The sequence below is a fragment of the Suillus discolor genome (assembly GCF_016758755.1).
Source record: "Suillus discolor strain FC423 chromosome Unknown F5147scaffold_4, whole genome shotgun sequence".
Taxonomy (NCBI): Eukaryota; Fungi; Basidiomycota; class Agaricomycetes; order Boletales; family Suillaceae; genus Suillus; species Suillus discolor.
Window position 1 is genome coordinate 257,279 of NW_024541251.1, and position 22,160 is coordinate 279,438.

Below are 22,160 nucleotides of genomic sequence, written 5' to 3' on the forward strand. Positions count from 1 at the left end.
TGTCCTCTACTTGGGAGATCGTAGAGTCGACTGCCGGCAGCACGTGTGCCCACTATTGTTGTCAGAAAAGGAAATTATCCATGTTCTTTTGTTCTCACTTCGCGACCATTATGGAGGGCGCTCTGCCAGCAGCATGCCTTTGTTTACGCCTGGCGGCTGTTCTTGGCACGGCATACATATAAAGCTTAACCCCATAACCTCCCATACTCTCCATCCGGGTTTTGATAATCCAGTCATCAATTTACTAACTTTCTATCCTTGCAGCCAGGTTCGTTATACTTCTGTTTGACTACCGTTTCGTTTTCAGCTAATCTGCTTCATGGCCTCTCCTTCTAGTCTGTTAGGTGAGCCAGCGTTTTAGTTTTACTTCATGAGACCATACTTAATATCATTCCAGACGTTTGCTCATATTCGATCTCCCCGTCTAAATCAAAACTTCAGTATTACTAGAAGACTAGTCGTATCTCAAGTACCTTTTCAGCGCGCTTCACTCCCGCATCTATCATCGCAGGACGATTTCTGTTATTACCATCTATTCAACCTTTCCAATCGCTTTCTCGTTTACAATCATGACTACTACATCCAGTCTTCCCATCACTCTCGCTCAGGCCATCGCCTACCTCACTCGTCCTCTTCTCCTTACGTACCCTGTCGCCACAATCATCAGGCTTCAGCTTGCGCTCGAGGCAAACTTGACCGCACTATTTGCCCCTTCTTGGGTTCCCAAGGAACCCCTTCGTGGTTCTGGCCGGCGTTGCCTTACCCTCTCCCCCAATTGCCTCCCCCCACGTGCCGTATATGCCGCGTGCCTTGCATCCAGTGTTCAGTGGTTCGACTGGATTGCGGTCTTGGGCGGACATGAGTTCGACTTCTTTGTCGATCCAGGATGCATTTCCGTGCGCTTCGGGAAGGGCACTGAGCTCATTACCATCTGGTCAGAGGAGCTGATGGCTCAGACCGTTTTCGTGCCACCCCATACGCATTCAAGCCAGCTGCCATCCAAATCTAAGACATTTGCCCAGCAGCTCTTGGAGAATGACCACACGGATGACGATGAACTTTTCGCCTTGATCGCTGACGAAGTCAGCGCGCCCACTTGGATGACCCCCATCACTGACCGTTTCCCTGTTCCTCCACGTTCTGAATCACCGCTGTCTGCTATATCTTCCGATTCATGCTCCAGCTATCGCTCGTCCGACTCGGATTCCTGTTTCTCTTCGATGACCGGCTCTACTTTGTCCTCTAGAAACGACAGTCAGTCATCCCAACTTTCCCGTCGCGAGAGGGCCAGGCAGGCTCGTGTCTTTATTGACACTTCCAAGACTGAAGTCACCCCTTACGACGGAGGCAAGACCACTGTTCTCACCGGTGGTGTGATGCTAGGTGCACCTCCCAAGGGCAAGAGCGGCACATCCGTTCCTGCCTGGCGCCGTGTTTGAACGGCTATCAGCCTCCCTCCCTTAATCACTCGTCGCCGATGAAGCTCCAACGAGATCGCACTTTTTGCCTGTACGCCTATTCATGCCCCAAAAAACCACGAACGATAATCCGGACAATGTTCTACCATACCACACCGTTTAACGTCTATCATACCATTTGCCTTTGCTTTTATTACTTTGTTTTCGTAGCTTTGATTCAGATCGAGTGTGTGTAGCATTGAACATTCTCATACATGGCTGTTATCTTTGCACTTTCATTGACTACCGATTTCCTGTCGTATTAAATTCTCAGTACCATAGTTGTATTGTAATTGTATAGAACCAAGCGCCCGTGTATCATTCTGAGTTTTGAAGATTCCCCATGAATCATGGCTTGTTCAGGTCTTCGATGTTATCGGCGGAATTTTTCCGAGTCCGATCTACTCACTAGCGTCGGGTTAACACCAATGCGCAACTCCAAAAACGTCATGCTGTCCCCCATGGCGAAATAATAAACTGCAAAAGACACAGTCAAGACATTACTCGGCCACGAGGTATATAAGGCTAATATCCTTGCTACTTTCTATTCTCACACCCGAGCCTAGTCTTCATTATTCTATTTGGTCCCATCAAACTTTCAGCATGCCGACCCAATCCTTAGAACAACAGAAATCACTCTATTCCCGTGAATTAGCGGCGTACACACTCCGGCAGTGGACGGCAACAGTTGATGCACAAAAATTGGATGCATGCTTGTCCAATGCCATGCGGGGCATCTCGTTGGCTTCCCCTGGACCCTCACCTGCACGGGAGAAGAAGGGCACTAGGCGTGCTACTTCATCATCTGGAGCTACCAGTGACCATCGGAAGGAGAGTCGGCCAGGGAAAAAATAAAACATGACCGTAATGAGGCGTTCAAAGGTCGAGAACATCGTCACATACTAACATGACTCTTCCGGTGAGCTCGACCCCAGTGACACTGCGTTGGTATCTGAAACCAAGCAGGTTTCCCCCATCTCCAAAAAATCAGTTCTGCACAAGCTTCACCTATACATATGTTTTCGCTGATACCTAGCCCAGATATTTATGGTTTACAGAATCCATATCACTTGTAACTTGTAATCGCACTGGCACTTGTCCGTTATGCCATGATGAAGAAGGTTGTAGCATAGATATTATATTAACGCGTCATTATCATCCTGTGTTATTAAAGTATGATGAATGCATATTCCAGATCGTAGTCAGCCGTGGAGTCTCGGTGATAACAAACTCTAGACCGATACGTGTGATTGACAATTATAGATCTACTATAGTACATCGCCTTCTACCTAGTCCTGAGGCCTACCCTCGAATCGTCTTCGGTTCATCATGAACTTCAGTGGTTTTCTTCGGCTATCTACTCCCAGATTCAGCAGATCGCTTGCAACTGTAACCATATCACCCCGCTTGGCACCACAAAGACATGACTGGACGCGACAAGAAATCCAAAAGATTTATGACAGTCCTCTCTTAGATCTTGTCTTCCGCGCAAGTAGCATCCATCGTCAGAATCATGACCCTAGCAAGATCCAACTGTGCACACTTATGAATATCAAGAGTGCGCTTTGTTCCCGCTCTATCCCCTCTATCATTGTCCTAAACGTTGCATTATAGCTGGTGGATGCTCTGAGGACTGTAAGGAGCCTATTGTACCGAATAACGATACTGACTCGTTCACTCAGGCTCGTACTGTTCTCAGTCATCCAGATATTCCACCCCGACGAAGGCTTCACGTTTGCTTGATATCGAACCTGTCATCGAAGCAGCACGAAAGGCCAAAGAGAATGGAAGCACAAGGTTTTGCATGGGTGCAGCATGGAGGGACCTCGCAGGACGCAAGAGAGGGTTTGAAAGAATTCTTCAAATGGTCCGAGAGGTCCGGGGTATGGGGATGGAAGTCTGCACGACTCTTGGTATGCTCAGTCCAGAGCAAGCAAAACAGTTGAAAGAGGCGTATGTGTTTTCTATCTCTCAGGTTCAACTCAATTCACATCTGTTTGAACTAGCGGCCTCACTGCATACAATCATAATCTCGATACATCGCGTGAATTTTATCCGCAGGTTTGCTATATGTCATGATTTGGAGTTGCTGCCTGCATCTTTTTCAGGTTATCACGACGCGGTCATACGACGAGCGCCTGGGCACGATCAGCGCAGTTCGAGATGCTGGAATAAGCGTCTGCTCTGGCGGTATATTAGGTCTTGGAGAGTCAGATGCGGATCGCATCGGCTTGATTCAGGAAGTTGCCAAGTATGTTTGTGCTCGATCGTTCAACTGTCACTCATAACTTTTTATTTTTTCTACAAGTATGCCGGAACACCCCGAATCATTCCCTGTAAATGCCCTCGTACCCATACCAGGCACTCCACTCGAAGGAAATGAAGTGTGCTTCTTTCATTCATGTCTATGTTTTAGCTGACGTATTTTTAAAGCGGGTTGCTCATCATACTTTACTGCGGACGATCGCCACCGCGCGTATGGTCCTCCCAGGAACAATCATTAGACTTGCAGCGGGGAGAAACACGCTTAGTGAATCTGAGCAAGCCATGTGTTTCATGGCCGGCGCTAATGCGGTGTTTACGGGAGAACAGATGTTAACCACTCCATGTACGTGTCTTTAATCTACGTGCGAACAGCTAACTGATGATCGACAAAGGTTCTCCGTGGGATGAGGTAAATCTATCATTTTCCAGGTTTGCGTGTAGCTGACGAGAACTAATCTTGCTGCAGGACAAGGCAATGATGGGTAGGTGGGGTTTAGAGGGAATGCAAAGCTTTGAGCAAGCAAGCGTCGCAAAAAAGGAAGGCGCTGCGCTAGGACCACAAACTACGAGAACAGTCTCGGAGTCGCAAGCAGAGTCATCCTAGAATCCCGGGCAAATTTGCCATTCATTACGAAATACAAGCAAGGAACATCATTTCGCTACGTAGACCGGCGGTTTGTGTGTGTATGTGCATATATATTTTTCGCGACCACGGTGTATTACGCCTGCGGACTCACCGGCGATAATCCCCAAGTGCAACCGTTCGCGCGGATATTACTCAGGGACAACTTTCAGCTGGAAAAGTTATAACGTAGCCCTCCTCGTTTCTTGGGGAGTGTGCTGCATCCGCATTCCCTGTTACGGAAGTCAGACCTCAAGACCAGGGACCATACTTTTACGTATGAAGCTAAGGCAGACGAGCTTCACGATTTGTTGATCATTGCATGCAGAAGACAAACTCGTTCCATTCTCGCCAAACATGGCAGCCTGTTCGGCAGACAGCCTGTCCGTCCCTGTGACCGATTTCTCCTGTGTAAGTTCGGAGTTCTGTATTACGATTGATCGTTCGCCTTGGATTGCCTTTTGGCACCATGCTTCGGCAAAGATCTAGGATGATCGCACCAGATCGCGGTATCATCGCGCAAGTTGCCTCTATTCACAGTATCACGACGACAGATCACGACATCATGACGGACATCGGGTTAGTAAAGGTACGTCCGCCTTAACACTCGAAGCACATGATGTCTGAACAATATTGTTTGTTTCATCAGGGAAAACCTCCCCCTTGAAATCGAGAAAATTTCCAGTAATTCCCTGGTTTTCTTAAGATTTTCAATGATTGTACCTTGACAAAGACTGGATCCTACCGTGACCTCGTCACCTGCATTGCCTGACGAAAACTGTGCTGTCAATCCTTCGTGGGAGAGCCCTAGCTAGTAAATAGAAAACCCTGTTCAAGTCACTTGATTCGGTCTGCAGATTTCTAGAAAGTTCACTATAATATTTTAGTGTGACTGTCAGTCTGTCACGCCACTTTTTTTGGAGACGAAGCTGATTTGTCACATGTGGTAAAAACATACAGAAAAACAGATAAAAAAGACAGTGACCAACTATATTGAATCTGCCTGTTCTCAGCTTTACAATAGTGAAACAGACAAAAAGTGCAGCAATCATAATTTGCGGCTATTTTGTGTATGGTCACAGGTCACAGTGACGCTAAGCGTGACTGTGCTGCACGTGACGAAGCTAGTGCCGAATCTCAGAGTCTCTACAGTATTTTGTATTATCGGTTTACCACAACGTTCAACAGATACTATGCAAAGCGCACCAAAAAGAGCCCATGAAGAAATGAGGTTAGTCCTGAACACGCGTGCATCTAAGAGATCTCACAACCTGTTTAGTCTGTTGGTCCTGAATGATCACAACGCGTGGTATTACCCCTCGCAAGGCTTAAGTTCAGATGATGAAGACTTGGCCGTCAGCATAGTGGGCGGTAACTGGGGAAACAAGATGAAGAAAAGCAGTAGATGGGTTCGCAAGGGAAAAATGGCTGCATGGGGCCCTGGCATGGACGACTGGGAGGTGAGCTAAGCTATTTACTCTAAACACTCTTAACCTTCAACCAGGCTGAGGACCGTGCCCGTAAACGCATAAAATGTTTGTTACCCGAAAGACGATCGCCCTCCCCGCCTTGCCTTCCTCATATGCGGTCGCCTTCGCCACCACTCCTTGCTCCCTATCCACCACCTATTGGTCAGCATTTCAGTTTCGCCTCTTTTGTCATGGATAAGTCTGTGACGCATTCGTTCCGGTCAAGTTTGTTGGACGAACTGGAATATGCTACTAACAGTCTTATTGAAGGAGAAGCGGTCATGAGACGTGCTCTTGGGAGGCTCTGGCAAGTCATCAGCGAAGACCCAGACAAACAATTGGATGAGGAGCGTGTGATACCGAAACAGGAAGAGCAGGAAGATATTGAAGACGAAGAAGACGAGCAGGAACGTAGGATGGCTCGCGCTCCAGATCTTACCCCAACAGCTCATAAGCTTTTCCTGGTTTCGTACGCCGACAATGGTCCACCTGTGATTGATCCGTCACAATTCGCTTCCCCGGAGATGCAGCAGGACAGTCTAGAAAAGTCTCTAGCAACTTTGCGGGAGCTACAAGATGACGGGAGGGAGTATGTCGAGCGTCTTCAGGAGATTAGGGAGGGTCTTGGAGATACTCGGGCACAACGGAATATCATCTGGGAGATGGTGCGGGAAAAGGCTGTGAAAGAACTACAGGATGCGGCCTTCAGCGTCGCTATGGACTGATGTTGATCGATACAACAACAACTTCAGTCACATTCCATATTGTACCAGAGACGTACCCTGAGCGTCAGTAATAATAACATCTATCCTTACCGCTATCATCGTATGTCGCACATAAAACCAATCAGATGTGCTGTTCAGAAGGTGCGGTAATGTCGTATATCCGACCGGCCACTGGCAGATGGCAGACCGTCGGTTGTGGATCAAACCCTGACTAATTCTTGCTTCTCCGAACGGGCAACTATTTCTCTTACAATTTACTTTCATTGACATTGTTAACAGAACACCATGACTATTATTCCAGATGTCTCCCGCCTGGCCTTGAATGATCCAGGTCCCGAGATGCACCAGACAGAAATTCCAGACGACATCAACCACGCGCCTGACCGCTACATGCAGAAACTCAAGCTTTATGCGACTTCCCTCCCATATGCAATTGAATCAAATGCACGGATGCAGGACATGTTGGATTTTATCCTAAGGCGTATAGCCCAATGCGTAGAGGCAAAGGACTTCGAACCGGGTCTTGTTCAGTGGGACAGCATGATCACTTAGTGAGCGCCGGTAATTCACCTAGGAATACAATTTTTCTTACTGGTATTGTAGCTGGAACATGCTCAAGTACCCATTTCCAAAGGAGAAGCGCATTCGCCTTGCGAAGCTGTATTTTCATATCGCAACGACCCCTGGTATGCCCACGCAAGTCATGGCCGTCTGCGCGGATGGGTTGTCAAATTTGACTCGTTCGAAAAAGAAATTGAGCATTGACGATATGAGACTTCCATGGAAGCCTATCTATAATATCCTTCGGGAAGACTTGTTTTTGACTCGACGTCAGTTCGAGTACAGGCAGGTTACGCTTACTCTTCGGTAATTGCCCTATCTAACAGTCAACGTAGCCAACTTTCGTGGTGTATGGGCTACATTGCTGATCTATCGAGGAGGTTCTTCCACCCCGCGGCCATTGAAGAGATGCTGAGCACTTTCTTGCCAGACTTTAATGGGACCAACCTAGACGTGAGTTCTTTCCAGCAGAAACAGTTACACGTTCCTTAGCTTGCCTGCAGAGCGTTCTTTCGTCACAGTACTATCTTCTGACCTTCTTACCATTGACACATCCTCAATCGTATCTCCCTATGTTATGTCGTTTGTGGGAGTCTATCAACTCCTACATGTACGATGAAAGGATGTTGCAATTCCTGTCACGCCTCGCAGAGATGCATGTGGACCCAACTATCAGTGATCCTGCTCGCATTTATGATATTCTCGATGATGAAAAGTCTGAAGATGAGGGCAGACCGAAGTGGAAACAAGATGATTACCATGCAGGACAGACGTGGTCTGGCCTTTATAAGGAAGTTGGAATATTCACTGAGCACGAATGGCATCTTATTATGTGTAAATGCCTTGCCTCGATGGGTGGGCAGCCCTTGATAATTTACGTCTTCAATCAAGGCTGACTGACTACCGGTGCCTTTTGTAGCAATTCCACTGAAGGATGCTGGGTCGCTCACCACGGGACCTACAGCCGACTCTTCTTCAAGTTTTGAAATTGGAAGGCTGCCCAAAGCAAATTGGCGTATCCGTAAGTAGGTTCCCCTCGCAGAAACAGTTCCGCTGACATCTTATTTAGCATCTCTCGCCAAACTTATCGTGTACTCTATGGCCCCTGATGGTGCTTCTGCACCTCCCTCTACTGAGTCTACGCCGTGGTGTACACCGATGACTTCAGGCGTTAGCACGCCCCAAGTTAGTGGTTCCGTAGGCGATTATCTTACAGTGCCACTCCATAAGTGGGGGCCATCGAAGCTATATCTAGGTGGTTCTAAAGCTCTGGATTCGCTCGCACGTCTCATTGCCTCTACGGAACATTTCTTCCACCCCACCAACTCTGGAAGTTGGACATCCGATGTTCGTCGTTCATTCGCATCGGGCTTGAATTTCCGCTAAGTTATTGGTTGACACTGCAATTGCTGATCTGCCATATAGCTCACTGCCTTCGTCAAGTACATCGTGTACGAGTTCAACAAACGTGAGCTCCCTTTGAGTTTAAGTGCTTATTAACGCAATATTAACTCATAATTGCAAGGCTGGCACGAAGAACAACTATCCGACTGCAAAGTACCTCTGGTACGCCATTTGTGTCTGTTTAATTAGTGAAGAAATTTAGGTTACCGATCAGACTCGCCGGCTCACACGAGAGATGAGAAAAGAACTGGTCAAGTGCCTCCGGACAGTTGTGTTACTTGCCGTTTTCTCCCAGGATAGTTCCACCGTTTCAAATGTCCAGAGCGCTCTGAAGTCCATGTCGTGCATGGAGCCTGACCTGGTATTCCAGCCAATTCTGGAACGAGCTATTCCTTCGTTAGAGGCTCTCGTTGAGGTACCGCTGCTCCTGTCGTCGATTGTTTGTTTCTCACAGTTCTTTAGACCCAGCGCACCCTGTCCGTAATCAAGGCACTGAGCTCTATTGTTCCTGCAATCGTTTCCCGAGATATTTATTATCCAGGCGCTAAGCATTTGATCACCATTCTGCATCTGCTTGTACCTGGCATCGATCTCGTGAGTAGTTAGTCTAATTTGAACGCTACCCTCTCACTTTCGTCAAATGCAGAATGACCCAACTAAAACGGTATTTAAACCCTTCAAGTGCTTCTCCTATCTAATGCCTTATTCATAAGCTTTGCACGACGACATTTTTATCGGAAGTGTCACAGTACATTATGTTCGGGGACGTAACATCCTCCGAGAGTCCAGAGGCTTCTGACGTGGACATTTCTTCTGGTCAAATTACTCTAGATGATGGCCTGGGGGACACCATTCAATTGAAGTTGTCTAACGAAGCTGAAGATGCGCTTCTCAGAGACAGCACTGGCAGTTTTGCAAGTTGGGTAGCCAGTTTCATACGTCGCGTTATCCAGCTACTTGAGAATCTCCCGGAAGAAGGACCGAATGGGTCAGCCGGAGGGACTACGGAAGGTATCTTGACTTCATATGAATGTTGCTATTAACTGACCAATTTCTCTTCAGTACAAGTAGTGGATGCTGTGACTGGTGCATGCAGTCAAATCTGTGTCCATTTATCCGATCCACTTTTCGATCTCGTACTCAACATGATTTTCGATTACGCAAGCACAAATGTTCGTTCTAATGCTGTCCGTGCGATACACCAGTTAGTCGAATGCATTGCGAATGCCCACCCCGAAAAGACACTGTTCAAGTTCTTGCCCTTCTGTGTGGCAAATATCCGCACAGAAATAGAACATGGTGCAAGCTCAGTGAGGACGACATCTCCGTCATTGCCGCTTCCGTCGGATGCGACTCTGCACTGGAGTATGATTTTATCCCAACTGTAGCAGTATTGAGCGCTTATATCCTTGTTACACTATAGATCTCGCTATTCTCCGCGGTTGTGTCTATAAGTGTGTTCTTTTCCAAGTACTTTACATGCGCTAACAAACACCTGAATAGTGATGGTTCAGCGGTTAGTGATCCTAAAACAGCTACTCGGGCGCGAGTTGATGTCACTTTAGCTTCTCGTGTACAAGGGCGAACTCTTGTCGTTATTAACTCTCCTACGCGACAAAACTCTCTCGAAACGGGGGTACACTTGGAGCGGAAAGTTACTCTCCAGCGCATTAATCACACTCACTCATACTTACCCGATCGAAAACAAGTTCGTCAACCCCGAACAGTGGAACGATGAAGGTTCGCAGCTTGTACTTTAAGATGCGTTGACTGAGTACCTGCAGAATTTCAGAGAAACCATCACTTATACTGGGGGAAGTTATTTGAGCCCGGTGAAGTCAAGGTGCGCAACGTTTGACAATTGGAGGCGTCTGCAATGCTCAGCACTGTAGATTTCATGGCATGTCCCAAGTGCCGAAGAGATTGACTTTTCGCTTCAACTATTCCGCGAATTGGTCGAACCTGCGATGACTCGCCTTGACTTGTTGCTTGAAACCTGTAGGTTTGTGCAGTATCTTTTAACCTTATACTGAAAAGCAGCAAAGCGTCTCGAGACGCCATTTGGAGGAACGACTTTTGTCGGTGAGTTTACAGCAATTGATCAACCAGCAGTAAATTAATACCTTTGAGTAGTTATCTCAGTTTTGTCCGAGAAGCATTCTCCGGAATTCCAACGCTCTTCAAGGAGTTCATATCACCGGACGTGTTGCAATCTATGCTCGCCTCAAGTGATATTATGTACGTCATGTTGGCGCCCGTGGCATATGGTGTTTGTCTAACATGTCTGCAGTAATGAAATTCCTGAAATGATTGCATCAATTGAGCCTCTGGCTTCCGGGTTTTGCCTCACAGACCCGCAAGACACCCGATATAAATATATTACTAGACTCCGGCGTCGATTCGGGGAGTTTTTGCACGCAGCATCCCTGTCTCTGCAAAGACAAGGCGAGGAGAACACAGTTGATGCTGTACAGATGCTTGTACGTACTCTTATAGTACCTCACGACTTACGTTTCACACTGCCAAAGATCAGTTCAATCCGCACTTATTTACTCGAGTACGGCGACAGCAAGGACAGGTCTGTAATGTGATTTCACTTGTGTGGAAGTTGCTGAACATTTCACACAGCTACTATGTAAACACCGACCAATACAACTCAGAGATCGATGTGGCTCGTCAATATTCAGGACAGAAAGTTTGGCCGCGCGCAGTGTTTGTTCGAAGAGCTCGGTAAACCATCGTTCACTTTTCTTTCTGTTTCAACTTCCTAATTCTACATGTGCCAGATTTTATCATTCCTCTCGACTATTTTGGAACTCCATCGAGCGAGCTAGAGGTCCGCTAGAGAACTCCTTGCTGGACGATGTCGTTGAATGGTCAATGTGGCATTATCCGTCAGGTAATTGATCGTTCTTGGTTTCATGTTTCATGAATACTTCTAATTAATCTCGCATAGTGAGGCAGTGAGTGAACTCCAGTTCATTTTCCTTGATCAAAATTCAACATTTCGTTTAAGATCAAGCCAATCTCTTCTTGAATCCCTAACTTCAGTGGGTGCCTATATATGTTACGGGTGTCATGGACTTATGGTCATCACATTTGCAGGTGTACGATGGTCTTCGTCTTCGAGCTCTTCCGGCACTGTACAAAGCCCTACAGCCTGGTACTGATGATGATCGCATGAAAGGAGCGTTGTGGACGTTGAACATATCATCGTTTGGTGAGCCACGCCTCTTGACAGTGATAGACCTCGTCTAATCATCTCCTCAGGGCGATTTGCGATATCTGGTGAGTAATATGGATACCTTTTTTGAAGTAGCTAGATCCACTCTTCTGCAGAACCGACGTTAGTGCCAGAAATCATCAAGCAACTCCTTGGGTGCCATCATAATGAGAAGGTACTTTTCCTCTTGACCTTCTTCAAACTGGATGACAACGTCTTCCAGCCTTCTATCCAAAATTGTGTGTCTACGGTAACAGATACATGTAAGAACCACTTTCTCTTCTTGTTTTCTGTTTTCTTTTCTAAGCTGATTCGAGGTCTGGCCAACTTCTCGGAGCCTTGCTATCTCATCTATGACGTTAAGAATACCGCTCTCGATGAATCCTTACTTGCTCTGAAGAGCTGCTTGTCATTTAACAAGTCAGAGGATTCTATTACTATCCGGGCCCGTGAGAAGCGCATCGAGCGTGTATGTTTGATGAACGAAGAACATAATCGAACAGTAGGCAATATACTATCCTTATCAATGTGTCTCACCACTGAGGCTTGAACAGACTCAAGCGGTTCTCGAAATTGCCAATGACACTGCAACACATTGGCGCTATGCGATAGTGGCAGTTAGGGTTCTCCGCACTCTGATGCGCCGCGATACTCCAACTTCGCCTAGTCACCTTAATCTTTTCCTGGAGAAAGTATGTGATAGCGATCCTACCATGGTGCGTTTTTGTGGTTTACTAGGTCTTTGTAAGGACGTTGACATTTTTGTGGATATTAGCGCTACGTGAGATCATGACTGGCATCGAATTAGTCACAAACTGACTTGCTCTATATATCAGTATGCGCAAAGAGGTATCATGAAAGCACTGAGATACATCAAGCTTCGATCGTACTGTCGAAATCCAGCGGCTTTGGCTCTGTTCTCTCAAATCAACCCGCTACGATGCAACATTCCCATTAAAGGTTCGTATTCGGCGACCGCTGAGATACTCACCAATTTCAAGTTGCGGGTCCCTATCAGATCTTCAGGGACTCTCGATCTCAGCAGGTGGGTTTTTGTAGAGTCACGCTAAGAAGTACTCACTCCCATCGAAGTATATATTGCGATACACTACATCAAGGCTGGCTCGCCTGGAGTGGTACATTGGCAGCATACAAGTCACCTCATAGGTCGGAGAGCACCTTCGAATGGGAACCATCAAGCGCAGAGGCTTTGTCTTGCCTACGTGAAATAACAGTGGATGCAGACTTCTGGAAGAAACTTTCCGGACACTTCGCTGAAGAGAACCACGAGAGTACTGTGGTACAAGACCATATATCATGCGTCAAATCAATATGTAAGTCCAATGTTACTTCACAATCAACCTCCATAATTTCGAGATAGTCCAAGTATTGGGTGATGAACCCTGGGACTTGTTGAAGCCCAAACTGGAGATGTTACTGGCCGACCAAGATAAGAACAAGCAAAGGGCTGCGGCAGAACTTTTGGCTGGTGTTTTAAACGGTGAGCAGTTTACTTATGTAAAATTTTGTATGCTGACTGTCGCAGGTTCTAAACATTGGCCACAAGAGGCCCAAGATCAAATCTGGCAATGGTTCACTCCCTACATTAAGAAGACGCTAGATCAGAGCATGAAGACAGAGACTGTACCCATCTGGACTTCATTTGTCGGGGTGTGTGACCAAGAGCTTATAACTTTGTGTATTTATCTAAACAACTTTTAGTACATGTTCCATCACAAAGATCCGCGGCGACTCCAACCACTCGTTGAGCATCTCGTTGAACAATTCAACAGCATGGACTACAATGGACCATCATCCCTGGAATCTGTCAAAGTTCTGGCATTATTTCGGGCATTCTACACTGAATTAGAATGGAAATTCATATCTTGGTCGGACAACACCATGGAACGATTTTGGCGCGAGGTGCACAGTGAACACGATGATGTCAGTGCTTTCACATTCTTATTTATGATTCAGTGATGATTCTAATGGGGATTAACAGGTAAGATCCCATGTTGCTGAGATGATGGCATTTTGCAACGGTATCAAGGTTGGCGATTTTTGCATCCCGCTATATACATAGGTTGTTGACCTTGATGAATAGTGGCAACCCAAGCCTGCGTCTCTCGATGTCGAAGCTTTCGTACGGGAGTGTCGAGAAATGACTGATGATGCAGATATCATGGGCATACGTGGTACCTATCACACAAATAGAGTCCTCGAACTCGTGGACAACTTCAAAGTGTGGAGAGAGCAGCGGCTACCAGGTGTGAGAGCCTATCAGTCAACCTATGACAGGTAATGGATGATATTCATTTCTTCAAAGTGATCGCTGAATACTCTCAGAGTTGGGATCGTTGTTTGCCGATGGTTGTTCCTGTCAGTCCACAGTACTGATGCCATATCTGCATTCGACTATATTTTGCCTCTTATGGTACGTGGTCTATCACCAGCTGCTGAGAAAGTCAAGATTTATGGTTCTTTCAGCCTGAACTTTTCCGTTTCACTGAAGGTGCAGTTGTAAATGATACATGCCAGTCGATGTTAAAATCATCCTCTTAGTGCATGATAACGAGGAGCTAGTAAGGCATGCTAATGTACTTCTTGTTCGCATGTGTGGAGTCGCTCCTCCACGATCAATGATCGGCCCCTTATTGAATGCTATATTCTCCGCCATCCAGACGTCACCAGTAAGACATCTACCAGCGTCCGTAACTGTTCTAGACTCACTCTTGCAGTCATGGAAGGTTCGCTTGAAGGCCCTACCAATTCTACAGGGTAAGTTGTTGCTACTTTAGTCTGGTGCTTGACGACATCACATTACCTAGTTCTGTACTTCCGACAACTTCCTCTGATTAGCGAAAGCGAAGTCAGTGACATTCTAGACGTAAGTAGTTCTATTGATTTACCTCGTGCCTGCACTAATTAATTGTAGGTATTGTGTCGATGCTTGGACGACGAAGTCGTGGAGGTGCGAGAGATGGTTGGGACGTGAGTCTCGGAATCTATCTTCAAAACGTTTCTAACTCTTGTTCAGCACCTTGTCGGGAATACTTCGACTGTCTTCGAGGCGCAGTGTTGTGACTTTGAAGGTTGGTCAGTAGTTACATCGTCTTTTGATTTTATCCACTTTTTGGTCTAGGACCGATTTGTCAAACTGGCGGGAAAAATTCAGCTCCCTGATCGTGTATCGCCAGTTTACAATGCTGCTGTCCGTCAGCGGCACGCCGCTATCATTGGCATATGCGCCCTCATTGACAGTTTCCCGTACACCATCGAGAAATGGATGCCAGGGCTCTTGACGACAGTGATGCTGGAACACACACATGATCCTGTGAGCAAATCCTCATTTGCTTGATTGCATATTCTGATCTTCTACGCTGCAGATTCCAATTTCGACAACTATCCACAGGTGCGCGAGCAATTTTAGGAAAACACATCAAGACACTTGGCACGAAGACTCCCGGCGCTTTACGGATGATCAGCTGGCAGCTCTATCGACGTTACTGACCGGATCATCGTATTGTAAGTGCAAATTATAGTTCGTCCATTCCCGTTGTTCATGATGCTCTGTCAGATGCTTGATCTTTGAGAACCGAAATTTATTTTGCAGATCATGTCAGAGCAAATCTCATTGATGTTGGATATTATTGAATCGTATAGAAATAGGCTAGCTAGAGAAAGCAATTCCAATACTTGATATACAAGAAAGTTCAGTTGTTTGTGATGAGTCATTATGGTCCGAGGACTTGCTAGGTACATGAAATGTGTCAAGATGGAAATTGATGTGTTTATCATGCGTGTAAATAGGGTATAAGACCACTAGAACTGGTGGCAAAGGAGGTATTAGAAGAGTTTGGGGATATGAGACCATCCTCAAGGTCAGGGATAGCTAGACTCGAAGCGGCATATTCGTCACCATTGGCTGCACCAGTTCGCGCGCCTGCCTCGGGAACCGTGTCTATCGGGGGATTTATCCGATTATCGTAACCAGATTTCACGCGATTGTTCGAGACTGACTCCCTAGTGATACAAAATAGTCAGTTTGAAAGAGGTATACTACATAAAAAGAAATCCAACCGAATCTCAGCAATCAAATCATCGACATCATACCAAGCGAGAGGACCATATGCAACACCTCTCCACCAGCCAAGTAGATCGGCAGGGGCTAGATAGGCGTGTGCATGAAGATGATCTGTGATAGGAATCTTGTTGTCCTTGAAAGGTGGAGTAATGAAGCCGATCCGAAATTGGGATTCGGTATGAGGTTCCGAGGATGCGGCGGAACTATTGCCAGATGAGAAAGGGGGGGAAGAGGGCGGCGACGACGCGGACAAAAGCCTCCTTCCAAGGTTTCTAACATTCACAAGAAGAGGCAAGTCACTGGAAGACTACCAAAGCCAGGTAAGATTCTTCGCCGCGGGGAGGCCTGAGATTTTACGTACCAGGGTGTATATCGATGGAACATGGAGACTGGGGTATTCGATCAGGGGAAAGTGCTTGAAGAACCTGATATGGTAGATAGAAGGCTCACTTGAACGCTATGATTATATGACCACTGGAAGATACTGGATGAGCGTTCTCCCGGTACGCAGTGAAATTTTCATCTCTCCAGAGTATTTCTGGCTCTGTCGGCTCGTCTGGGCTGTGTGAGCGTGGGGACTGTCCGGGGGCATGAACCGCTGCAGTGGCCACGATCCCACACACAGGACACCCAGGCTTTGGTGCAAAAGCCATCGAGTACGAAGATAAGCTAACTCAGAGCAACTTAAACGAACAAAGGTTCTTAACCGAATGGCCAAATGGTTAATTATGTAAATGAATATGCATTGGCAAACTCAGTCCCCAATTCTCAGTTTCTTCATACTTATTCAAACTCCGAACCCGTTCAGCGTGACGAAAAAACCTTTGTCACGACCTCAAAATTATCTCATTGAGATGGCATACATTCAGATCGTACGGCATTATGATAGTTATAGCTTCAAGAAGACAATGTGTGGTTTTTAGGAGGCACGAAATACGAAGAAGTGGTGATAGGCAATGGTACGGCAATGTTGCAATGTGGTTGCCATATTATTGCGATATATATTGAAAAATAGCAGAATTTCTTGCAAATTCGTTTCAAGAATACACTAACTCAAAGTACATGTTCAAGGTTGTCGACCACCCTCCCCATCTTATTGTCACGCTTTCCAAATGGGAACCCATCGAGAAAGTGTCATCGAAGCATTTGATGAGTTCCGACAAGAAATAGACGAGCATCATGACCGGAGAGAACGACTTATCAAGGTTCCAGGCTCGAAAGAATCGACTGCGTCACTGAGCATTCTGACCCCTCCAATAGATTAGCCGGGATGCGACAAACCTTTCGAAGAAAGTCATCTTCCTACTCCACCGAGCAATGACAGAAGAGCCCAATAATGACTCTAATCCCTCTCTACGAGTAGTCCGTCGCGGTCGTGAAAAGCTTCGGGAAGTGCAAGCGCTATATGCACAAATAAGGCTCGAGGTACAAGCTGAGCGGTTCTGGCACTACCACAGAGCAGTATCGCCCGGCCTCCAAGAGTGGGCTCTAACATGGCAAATTGGTTGGCATATATGTTGAACGCCTTTGACTTCAGGTATATTGAAGCATTGGGCTTTGCTCACTACCTCGAGCATGGCACTCTGGTGTCATATCAGGAAGTTCAGCTTTCTCTTTCTGACGAGAACGGCATACCTGTGCGTATGCTACACCTCAATGATACCCGGATGGCTGAAATTTGCACTCTACGGCACGACCCTAGTATTTCACTCTTCCAAAGGAAGATTACTTGCTGGGCTTGTCTGATGTCACTGGCGAACTCATGCGATTTGCAATATCTGGAATAGCTCAGAAGGGTGGTCGCGTTAGAGCCAGAGAAGTGTGTGCATTCGTCCGGCAATGCAAGGCAGGCAAGTCAGTCAGTTTGACAATAGTGTGCAAAGGTGTAATTGTGGATAAGTAGATTTCGAACGCTTTACTCCTTACGTGAGGGAGTTATCCAAGAAACAGGCTGTAACTTCACAATCTCTGGAAAAGATTGAGGACGGTAGCGTTTTCTCTATCACCTGGCACTCATGGACAAGTACTGAACGTTATTCCAGCGGTGTATGCCATCGTGGTCCGAGGATCCGAATACGACATCCCCCCTGATATGTTAGACGACATTATCGCGCAGTCGATCTCAACTTTCAGTTCTACTACCAGTGCAAAATCGAGACTTGGTCAAAGAGACATTCGGAACGGAGATGATTACGAAGATGAGATTTAATACAGATACCCGGCAGAATTTTGTTTTGACAATTCCAATACTAATGCGAGCTTAGGCGGCCTATAGTTTATGTTGGTTCTGGTGCACCAATTACGCCTCCTAAATACGTACAACACAAAGTTGAAATCTAGATGTGAAACTCCACTTATGATATACTGGTTCGATCTTATTGCAGACATTGGTGTGGATTCAGGCGCCAATGCTGACCAGGGACTCCGAGTCAACATAGCGACATTCCTTTTGTCTATGGTATTTTTAGGTTAAATGACAGCTGCGAAGATGCTAATGCCATATGCGACAGCCTTCGAGGAGTCTTTGTGTTGCGTCGTGAATTATGGTAAGATCTCCTGAGTCCTGACCAACAACTTATAAGGTATCGAATACTCTCAGATTTAGAAAACCCCCGAAATGTGAAATCACCCACAAGAACAAAGAGCACTATGACTGTTCAACGAGGACATGAGCACATTGTTTCTGCGATCAACGGTAGATATATATACGAAATGATCTTACCTAATATGCACATTGCATAGATGGAGATACCGACCGACCAATGGTTTGTGCGTGATTTGCTTGGTAACCGGTTAGAAGCAATATGGCTTCATGGATGTCGCGACCGTGAAGCGTGCAATGAGCATGTAAGGAGTCCACACACGTTCGGAATGCCCACTTATACACCAGAATAACATAATCCCACACGTAAGGCGAAACGCTAACTTCATAGCATCCTGTGGTGGATAGGGGGGGTGGCGCGACTATGAGATTAACCGATCAGTGAATAGATGCGGCGGGCGAAACAGTCGACCGAATGGATATTTCATTGATCGCAAGACTGTGGCACTAAACAACGCCACTCCTGGCTGTGCACGCCTGGACAATATTCATGAGAATGGGAATTAGAGAGAGCGTTAGAATGTACTGCAATAAGCAAGCCCCATGAGACACGCTAGAACGTGCCCCAATAGAGTCCAGGTTCGTATTAAAAGTGGAACTTGTGTCATTATCGAAAGCAGTGCCAGGAGCGGTTCGAGCAACCGATCATTCCGAAGTACATCGAGCCCTGCAGAATGCAATCAAAGTCGTGGCTGTGCCAGTGAGTAAATTACCTGAGAACTGCGAAGGCTAGCCTCAACATGATGCCGCTTGATATAGCAGTAAGTACTGAGGGTTCAGCTCTACTAAACCAAGCGCTCTCGGGTGTAGTACTAACACCTGCAGGGGATTGCGGAGAAAATGAGCCTATAGTGGTTCGAGAAGCCTTTTATCAACTGATAGTATATGTTGATTGGAACGTCGATAGATGGGAGATTGCGAGCCATCGCGAACAAGCATCGCACATATCCCCGTGATCTTCCCCGGGCCAATGAAACCTAGTAGTAGTACACCAGAGTTAGCTGAAAAAGCGTTTAATGAATCTGAATCTGAATTATCACCTCGGCTTCGAAATTGATGCCACAGTCGGATGCCTGGTGGACAAATCGAAATGAGTACTATGCACATATACGCCCGATAAACACCCACTAGCGGTGCAGCTCCAGCAACTGAACCTAAGTTAGCCACATGATTGCTGAGTCGCCCACCTTTAAAATACTGGTGTGACATGTGGGCGGTATAGATCTCATCCAGAGCCCCAAAGTAATTTTTGGCTTGAAACTCACCTTCACTGTCAGAGGACGTGTTTGTGATTGACTGAGTATAAAACATTGGCACCAATTGCACTAGCACTGGTAATAATTGGATGCACAGTCAACGGCAGTTGCGATCGCCATCAAGTTGAAAGCCTGAAGAGGCCTGGAGCCTGTCTGTACTGTGGAGTCCTGGAATGTAGTTCCGGTCACTTGAAAGTCGACCTAATAATATACTGATTAGCAAGCCGTTTTGAACGGGTCACCGCTCATAGACATACTTGGAACTGCTTGGAATTTGTCTAAACTCTGTGTTGGGGAAAGCCTCATGCACATGAGTCATGCGTGATATCCTGGGAGGCTCTGAAGACGGCGGCCTTTGTGAATTATGAGGAACCGAGCTGCACTGAATGTGCTAGAATTTCTGATGGCATCAATATCACTGTAGGTCAATTTACGTGATGTGACGTGTAAGATAAGGCATCCAAGCAGATAAGTCAAGGTACTTCGCGATTGGTCTCCAAAACGTTGCAAGGTGCGAGTACAGTGCGACACCAAACAAGTGCAAATGGTCCTGCTGGCTGCTTGAAGCGAATAGCAGGCAACGTGAACTGCGACTACGATACTACAAGTAACAATTATGACAGGAATATAGAATATCGAATGAGGTCCGTTTAAGAATATAGGCCATGGAACGAACGTTGGTTACCGTCTCAGTACTCTTCGGCGCGGTAAAATCTCCACAACCTCATCGTCTTCATAGGTTGGGTCTTCATCTTCGTCATCTTCATCATCGTTATACGATCCGAGATAATCATAAACTGGTGGCACGTAGGAAACGATAGCGCCTTGATAGCGTCTTGTACGATAAGCGGTTTCTTTTGCCTTTACCATTAGTGCATTCGCTTGGGCGATTCTCCTCCATTTGCTGTAATAAGAGTACGTAAACGAACCAATGCGATCAACCGAATAGACTTGGGGAGCTTACTCGTGACGCTTCGTCCACTCTGCTAACCTGTCTCCCTTTTCTTGCCATTCTGATCGTCCGCTGACGCCAAGAGCACGGATGTATTGCTGGACTACGGCATCAAGGGAATAATTGGGAAGAAGTGGTTTGAGCGTTGACAACGCAGCGCGGCACACTGCACATGCCGGAGACGCTTTCTGTAGTAGTATAGGGCTCATAAAATCCGAACTTGTCCTAAAATAGAATATCTTACATTCTGGGCTATCCAGCCTTGAGCGCATTCTCCGCAGCAACTGTGGCCGCAAGGATTGCATAGGTGCGCTGCTACCCTAAAGAAGAACAAGATCAAATACTGCGATACAGCATGGAAACACTCACATGACATCAAAGCATCTACAACGTTTTTAAGACATCATTTCGCAGGCGAGTAGACCGGGTATCAGTACGCACATCGGACACATGATCTCGGTTTCGAATCCCTCGAGTATTTTGTTTGCTGTATCATGGCTGTCTTCGGCACTTGTCTTGCCTTTTTTACTGGCGGGCGATGTTTGCGGTGACGACGGTCCACGCTTGCGGTCATCTAGACCAAGAACAGCTGTACATGGTACGAGTTGTGTTGGTTCACGCAGAACTGTTAAACTTGATACTCACAAGATGAATGGTAGTGGGTTTCAGACATCATGCAGATGACACAACGGATACATAAGAGCTTAAACCATCGTCGGTTTTCAATGAAACGTACCAGCGCGAGCTGTTGAGTCGACATCATCTTTCAACATGTAACGACTAAAAATGTGCGGAACTCACTACTAATCAACTGCTGAGCAGTTAAAGGAGAAGCTGTATGCGTTGAACATAGGGGTTGTGCTATTAGTTGACGATTGACTGACCTCCGAGTTGAGATTGACCATGTGCAAACTGTGCTTCGAGAGCATCCAGAGCGGCGATGGTTGATTCATCTATCTCATCGTCGCAGTCGTACTCGGAGGGTAGGGATGACGTAGATGATTGCGATGGCGGCGCTGGTACGACCACTGTGGAATGAGGATCATCATCCAAAGGGTTGATCGAAGCTGGGGCCGGAATTTCCTGAAGACCTGGGACGTTACTCAAGTCCAACTGTCCGATATCGTCTGGAAATTCATCGTCACTATCTGCAGGTTGTTGTGGCATTGGTGAAATCAAACTTGGAGTTGGATGCGAAAGCTTGAGCAAGCTTACTCGCGAACTGCACGTGATAGTCACGTGAATCCGATCGTCTTGTTGGCAACCATAGACAGATATTACCTTTTCCTGAGCCTGGGCAGGGCTGCCGTGCTGGCTGACAGAAGCATCAAAGTTTTTTTTTTTTCGCAAGCGGACAAATTTGACCATGGGTTAATTCAATTTACGGGTCCTTATTGGTGTATTTTGGGAATGTTAGTTGCACCCAGCTAGTGTACATGTGGGGATGTGAACAACGTGTTTTTTTAGAGGCTAGACGGTTTGGAGAGGTTCCGGTTGCTTCCTTGAGGCATTATCAAGGGTCTTACGAGGTCCTACGATA

General features: G+C 46.5%; 7 protein-coding genes across 7 annotated transcripts; 5 read left to right on the plus strand and 2 right to left on the minus strand.

Annotated features, from left to right (window-relative positions):
• The first annotated feature begins 94 nt into the window (after window positions 1–94).
• Window positions 95–1,842, plus strand: F5147DRAFT_668962 (uncharacterized protein). Its single transcript, XM_041435410.1, is given in 3 exon segments — window positions 95–268; window positions 281–286; window positions 396–1,842. The coding sequence occupies 1 exon segment, from the start codon at window positions 570–572 to the stop codon at window positions 1,437–1,439; it is 870 nt and encodes a 289-aa protein (XP_041298381.1). The 5' UTR covers window positions 95–268; window positions 281–286; window positions 396–569; the 3' UTR covers window positions 1,440–1,842.
• Window positions 1,843–2,682: 840 nt separating this feature from the next.
• On the plus strand, window positions 2,683–4,563 carry F5147DRAFT_668969 (biotin synthase). The gene is made up of 9 exons (XM_041435411.1): window positions 2,683–3,015; window positions 3,072–3,092; window positions 3,140–3,410; window positions 3,464–3,518; window positions 3,566–3,708; window positions 3,766–3,841; window positions 3,891–4,065; window positions 4,115–4,131; window positions 4,189–4,563. Exons 1-9 carry the CDS (start codon window positions 2,787–2,789, stop codon window positions 4,324–4,326), a joined length of 1,125 nt encoding a protein of 374 aa, XP_041298382.1. The 5' UTR covers window positions 2,683–2,786; the 3' UTR covers window positions 4,327–4,563.
• Window positions 4,564–5,517: 954 nt separating this feature from the next.
• On the plus strand, window positions 5,518–6,710 carry F5147DRAFT_668974 (uncharacterized protein). Its single transcript, XM_041435412.1, has 3 exons — window positions 5,518–5,575; window positions 5,624–5,804; window positions 5,849–6,710. Exons 1-3 carry the CDS (start codon window positions 5,538–5,540, stop codon window positions 6,536–6,538), a joined length of 909 nt encoding a protein of 302 aa, XP_041298383.1. The 5' UTR covers window positions 5,518–5,537; the 3' UTR covers window positions 6,539–6,710.
• A 1-nt stretch (window position 6,711) lies between these two features.
• Window positions 6,712–15,438, plus strand: F5147DRAFT_626964 (uncharacterized protein). The gene is made up of 50 exons (XM_041432703.1): window positions 6,712–7,089; window positions 7,142–7,384; window positions 7,435–7,552; window positions 7,603–7,954; window positions 8,019–8,120; window positions 8,169–8,446; window positions 8,525–8,567; window positions 8,625–8,665; window positions 8,718–8,918; window positions 8,966–9,097; window positions 9,150–9,167; window positions 9,217–9,514; window positions 9,566–9,868; window positions 9,927–9,957; window positions 10,007–10,019; window positions 10,069–10,243; window positions 10,288–10,346; window positions 10,396–10,501; window positions 10,549–10,585; window positions 10,637–10,741; window positions 10,794–10,983; window positions 11,032–11,081; window positions 11,132–11,233; window positions 11,290–11,402; window positions 11,460–11,466; window positions 11,520–11,553; window positions 11,609–11,723; window positions 11,774–11,791; window positions 11,843–11,901; window positions 11,950–11,989; window positions 12,044–12,228; window positions 12,281–12,442; window positions 12,502–12,507; window positions 12,563–12,771; window positions 12,819–13,060; window positions 13,108–13,227; window positions 13,273–13,397; window positions 13,449–13,670; window positions 13,729–13,776; window positions 13,831–14,024; window positions 14,073–14,160; window positions 14,214–14,238; window positions 14,289–14,416; window positions 14,465–14,504; window positions 14,555–14,613; window positions 14,662–14,717; window positions 14,764–14,818; window positions 14,869–15,060; window positions 15,113–15,251; window positions 15,304–15,438. Exons 1-50 carry the CDS (start codon window positions 6,824–6,826, stop codon window positions 15,309–15,311), a joined length of 5,952 nt encoding a protein of 1,983 aa, XP_041298384.1. The 5' UTR covers window positions 6,712–6,823; the 3' UTR covers window positions 15,312–15,438.
• On the minus strand, window positions 15,439–16,522 carry F5147DRAFT_668987 (uncharacterized protein). The gene is made up of 4 exons (XM_041435413.1): window positions 16,261–16,522; window positions 16,172–16,199; window positions 15,807–16,117; window positions 15,439–15,749 (listed from the first exon to the last, which is right to left on the minus strand). Exons 1-4 carry the CDS (start codon window positions 16,461–16,463, stop codon window positions 15,521–15,523), a joined length of 771 nt encoding a protein of 256 aa, XP_041298385.1. The 5' UTR covers window positions 16,464–16,522; the 3' UTR covers window positions 15,439–15,520.
• Window positions 16,523–16,854: 332 nt separating this feature from the next.
• On the plus strand, window positions 16,855–18,165 carry F5147DRAFT_668992 (Translin). The gene is made up of 6 exons (XM_041435414.1): window positions 16,855–17,015; window positions 17,071–17,291; window positions 17,348–17,447; window positions 17,513–17,660; window positions 17,714–17,797; window positions 17,853–18,165. Exons 1-6 carry the CDS (start codon window positions 16,923–16,925, stop codon window positions 18,017–18,019), a joined length of 813 nt encoding a protein of 270 aa, XP_041298386.1. The 5' UTR covers window positions 16,855–16,922; the 3' UTR covers window positions 18,020–18,165.
• Window positions 18,166–20,219: 2,054 nt separating this feature from the next.
• Window positions 20,220–21,787, minus strand: F5147DRAFT_806549 (uncharacterized protein; the record flags this gene model as incomplete). The annotated part of the gene is made up of 8 exons (XM_041443369.1): window positions 20,220–20,572; window positions 20,633–20,808; window positions 20,865–20,940; window positions 20,990–21,004; window positions 21,062–21,209; window positions 21,357–21,365; window positions 21,422–21,454; window positions 21,505–21,787. The coding sequence occupies 8 exons, from the start codon at window positions 21,785–21,787 to the stop codon at window positions 20,350–20,352; spliced, it is 963 nt and encodes a 320-aa protein (XP_041298387.1). The 3' UTR covers window positions 20,220–20,349.
• Window positions 21,788–22,160: the final 373 nt, after the last annotated feature.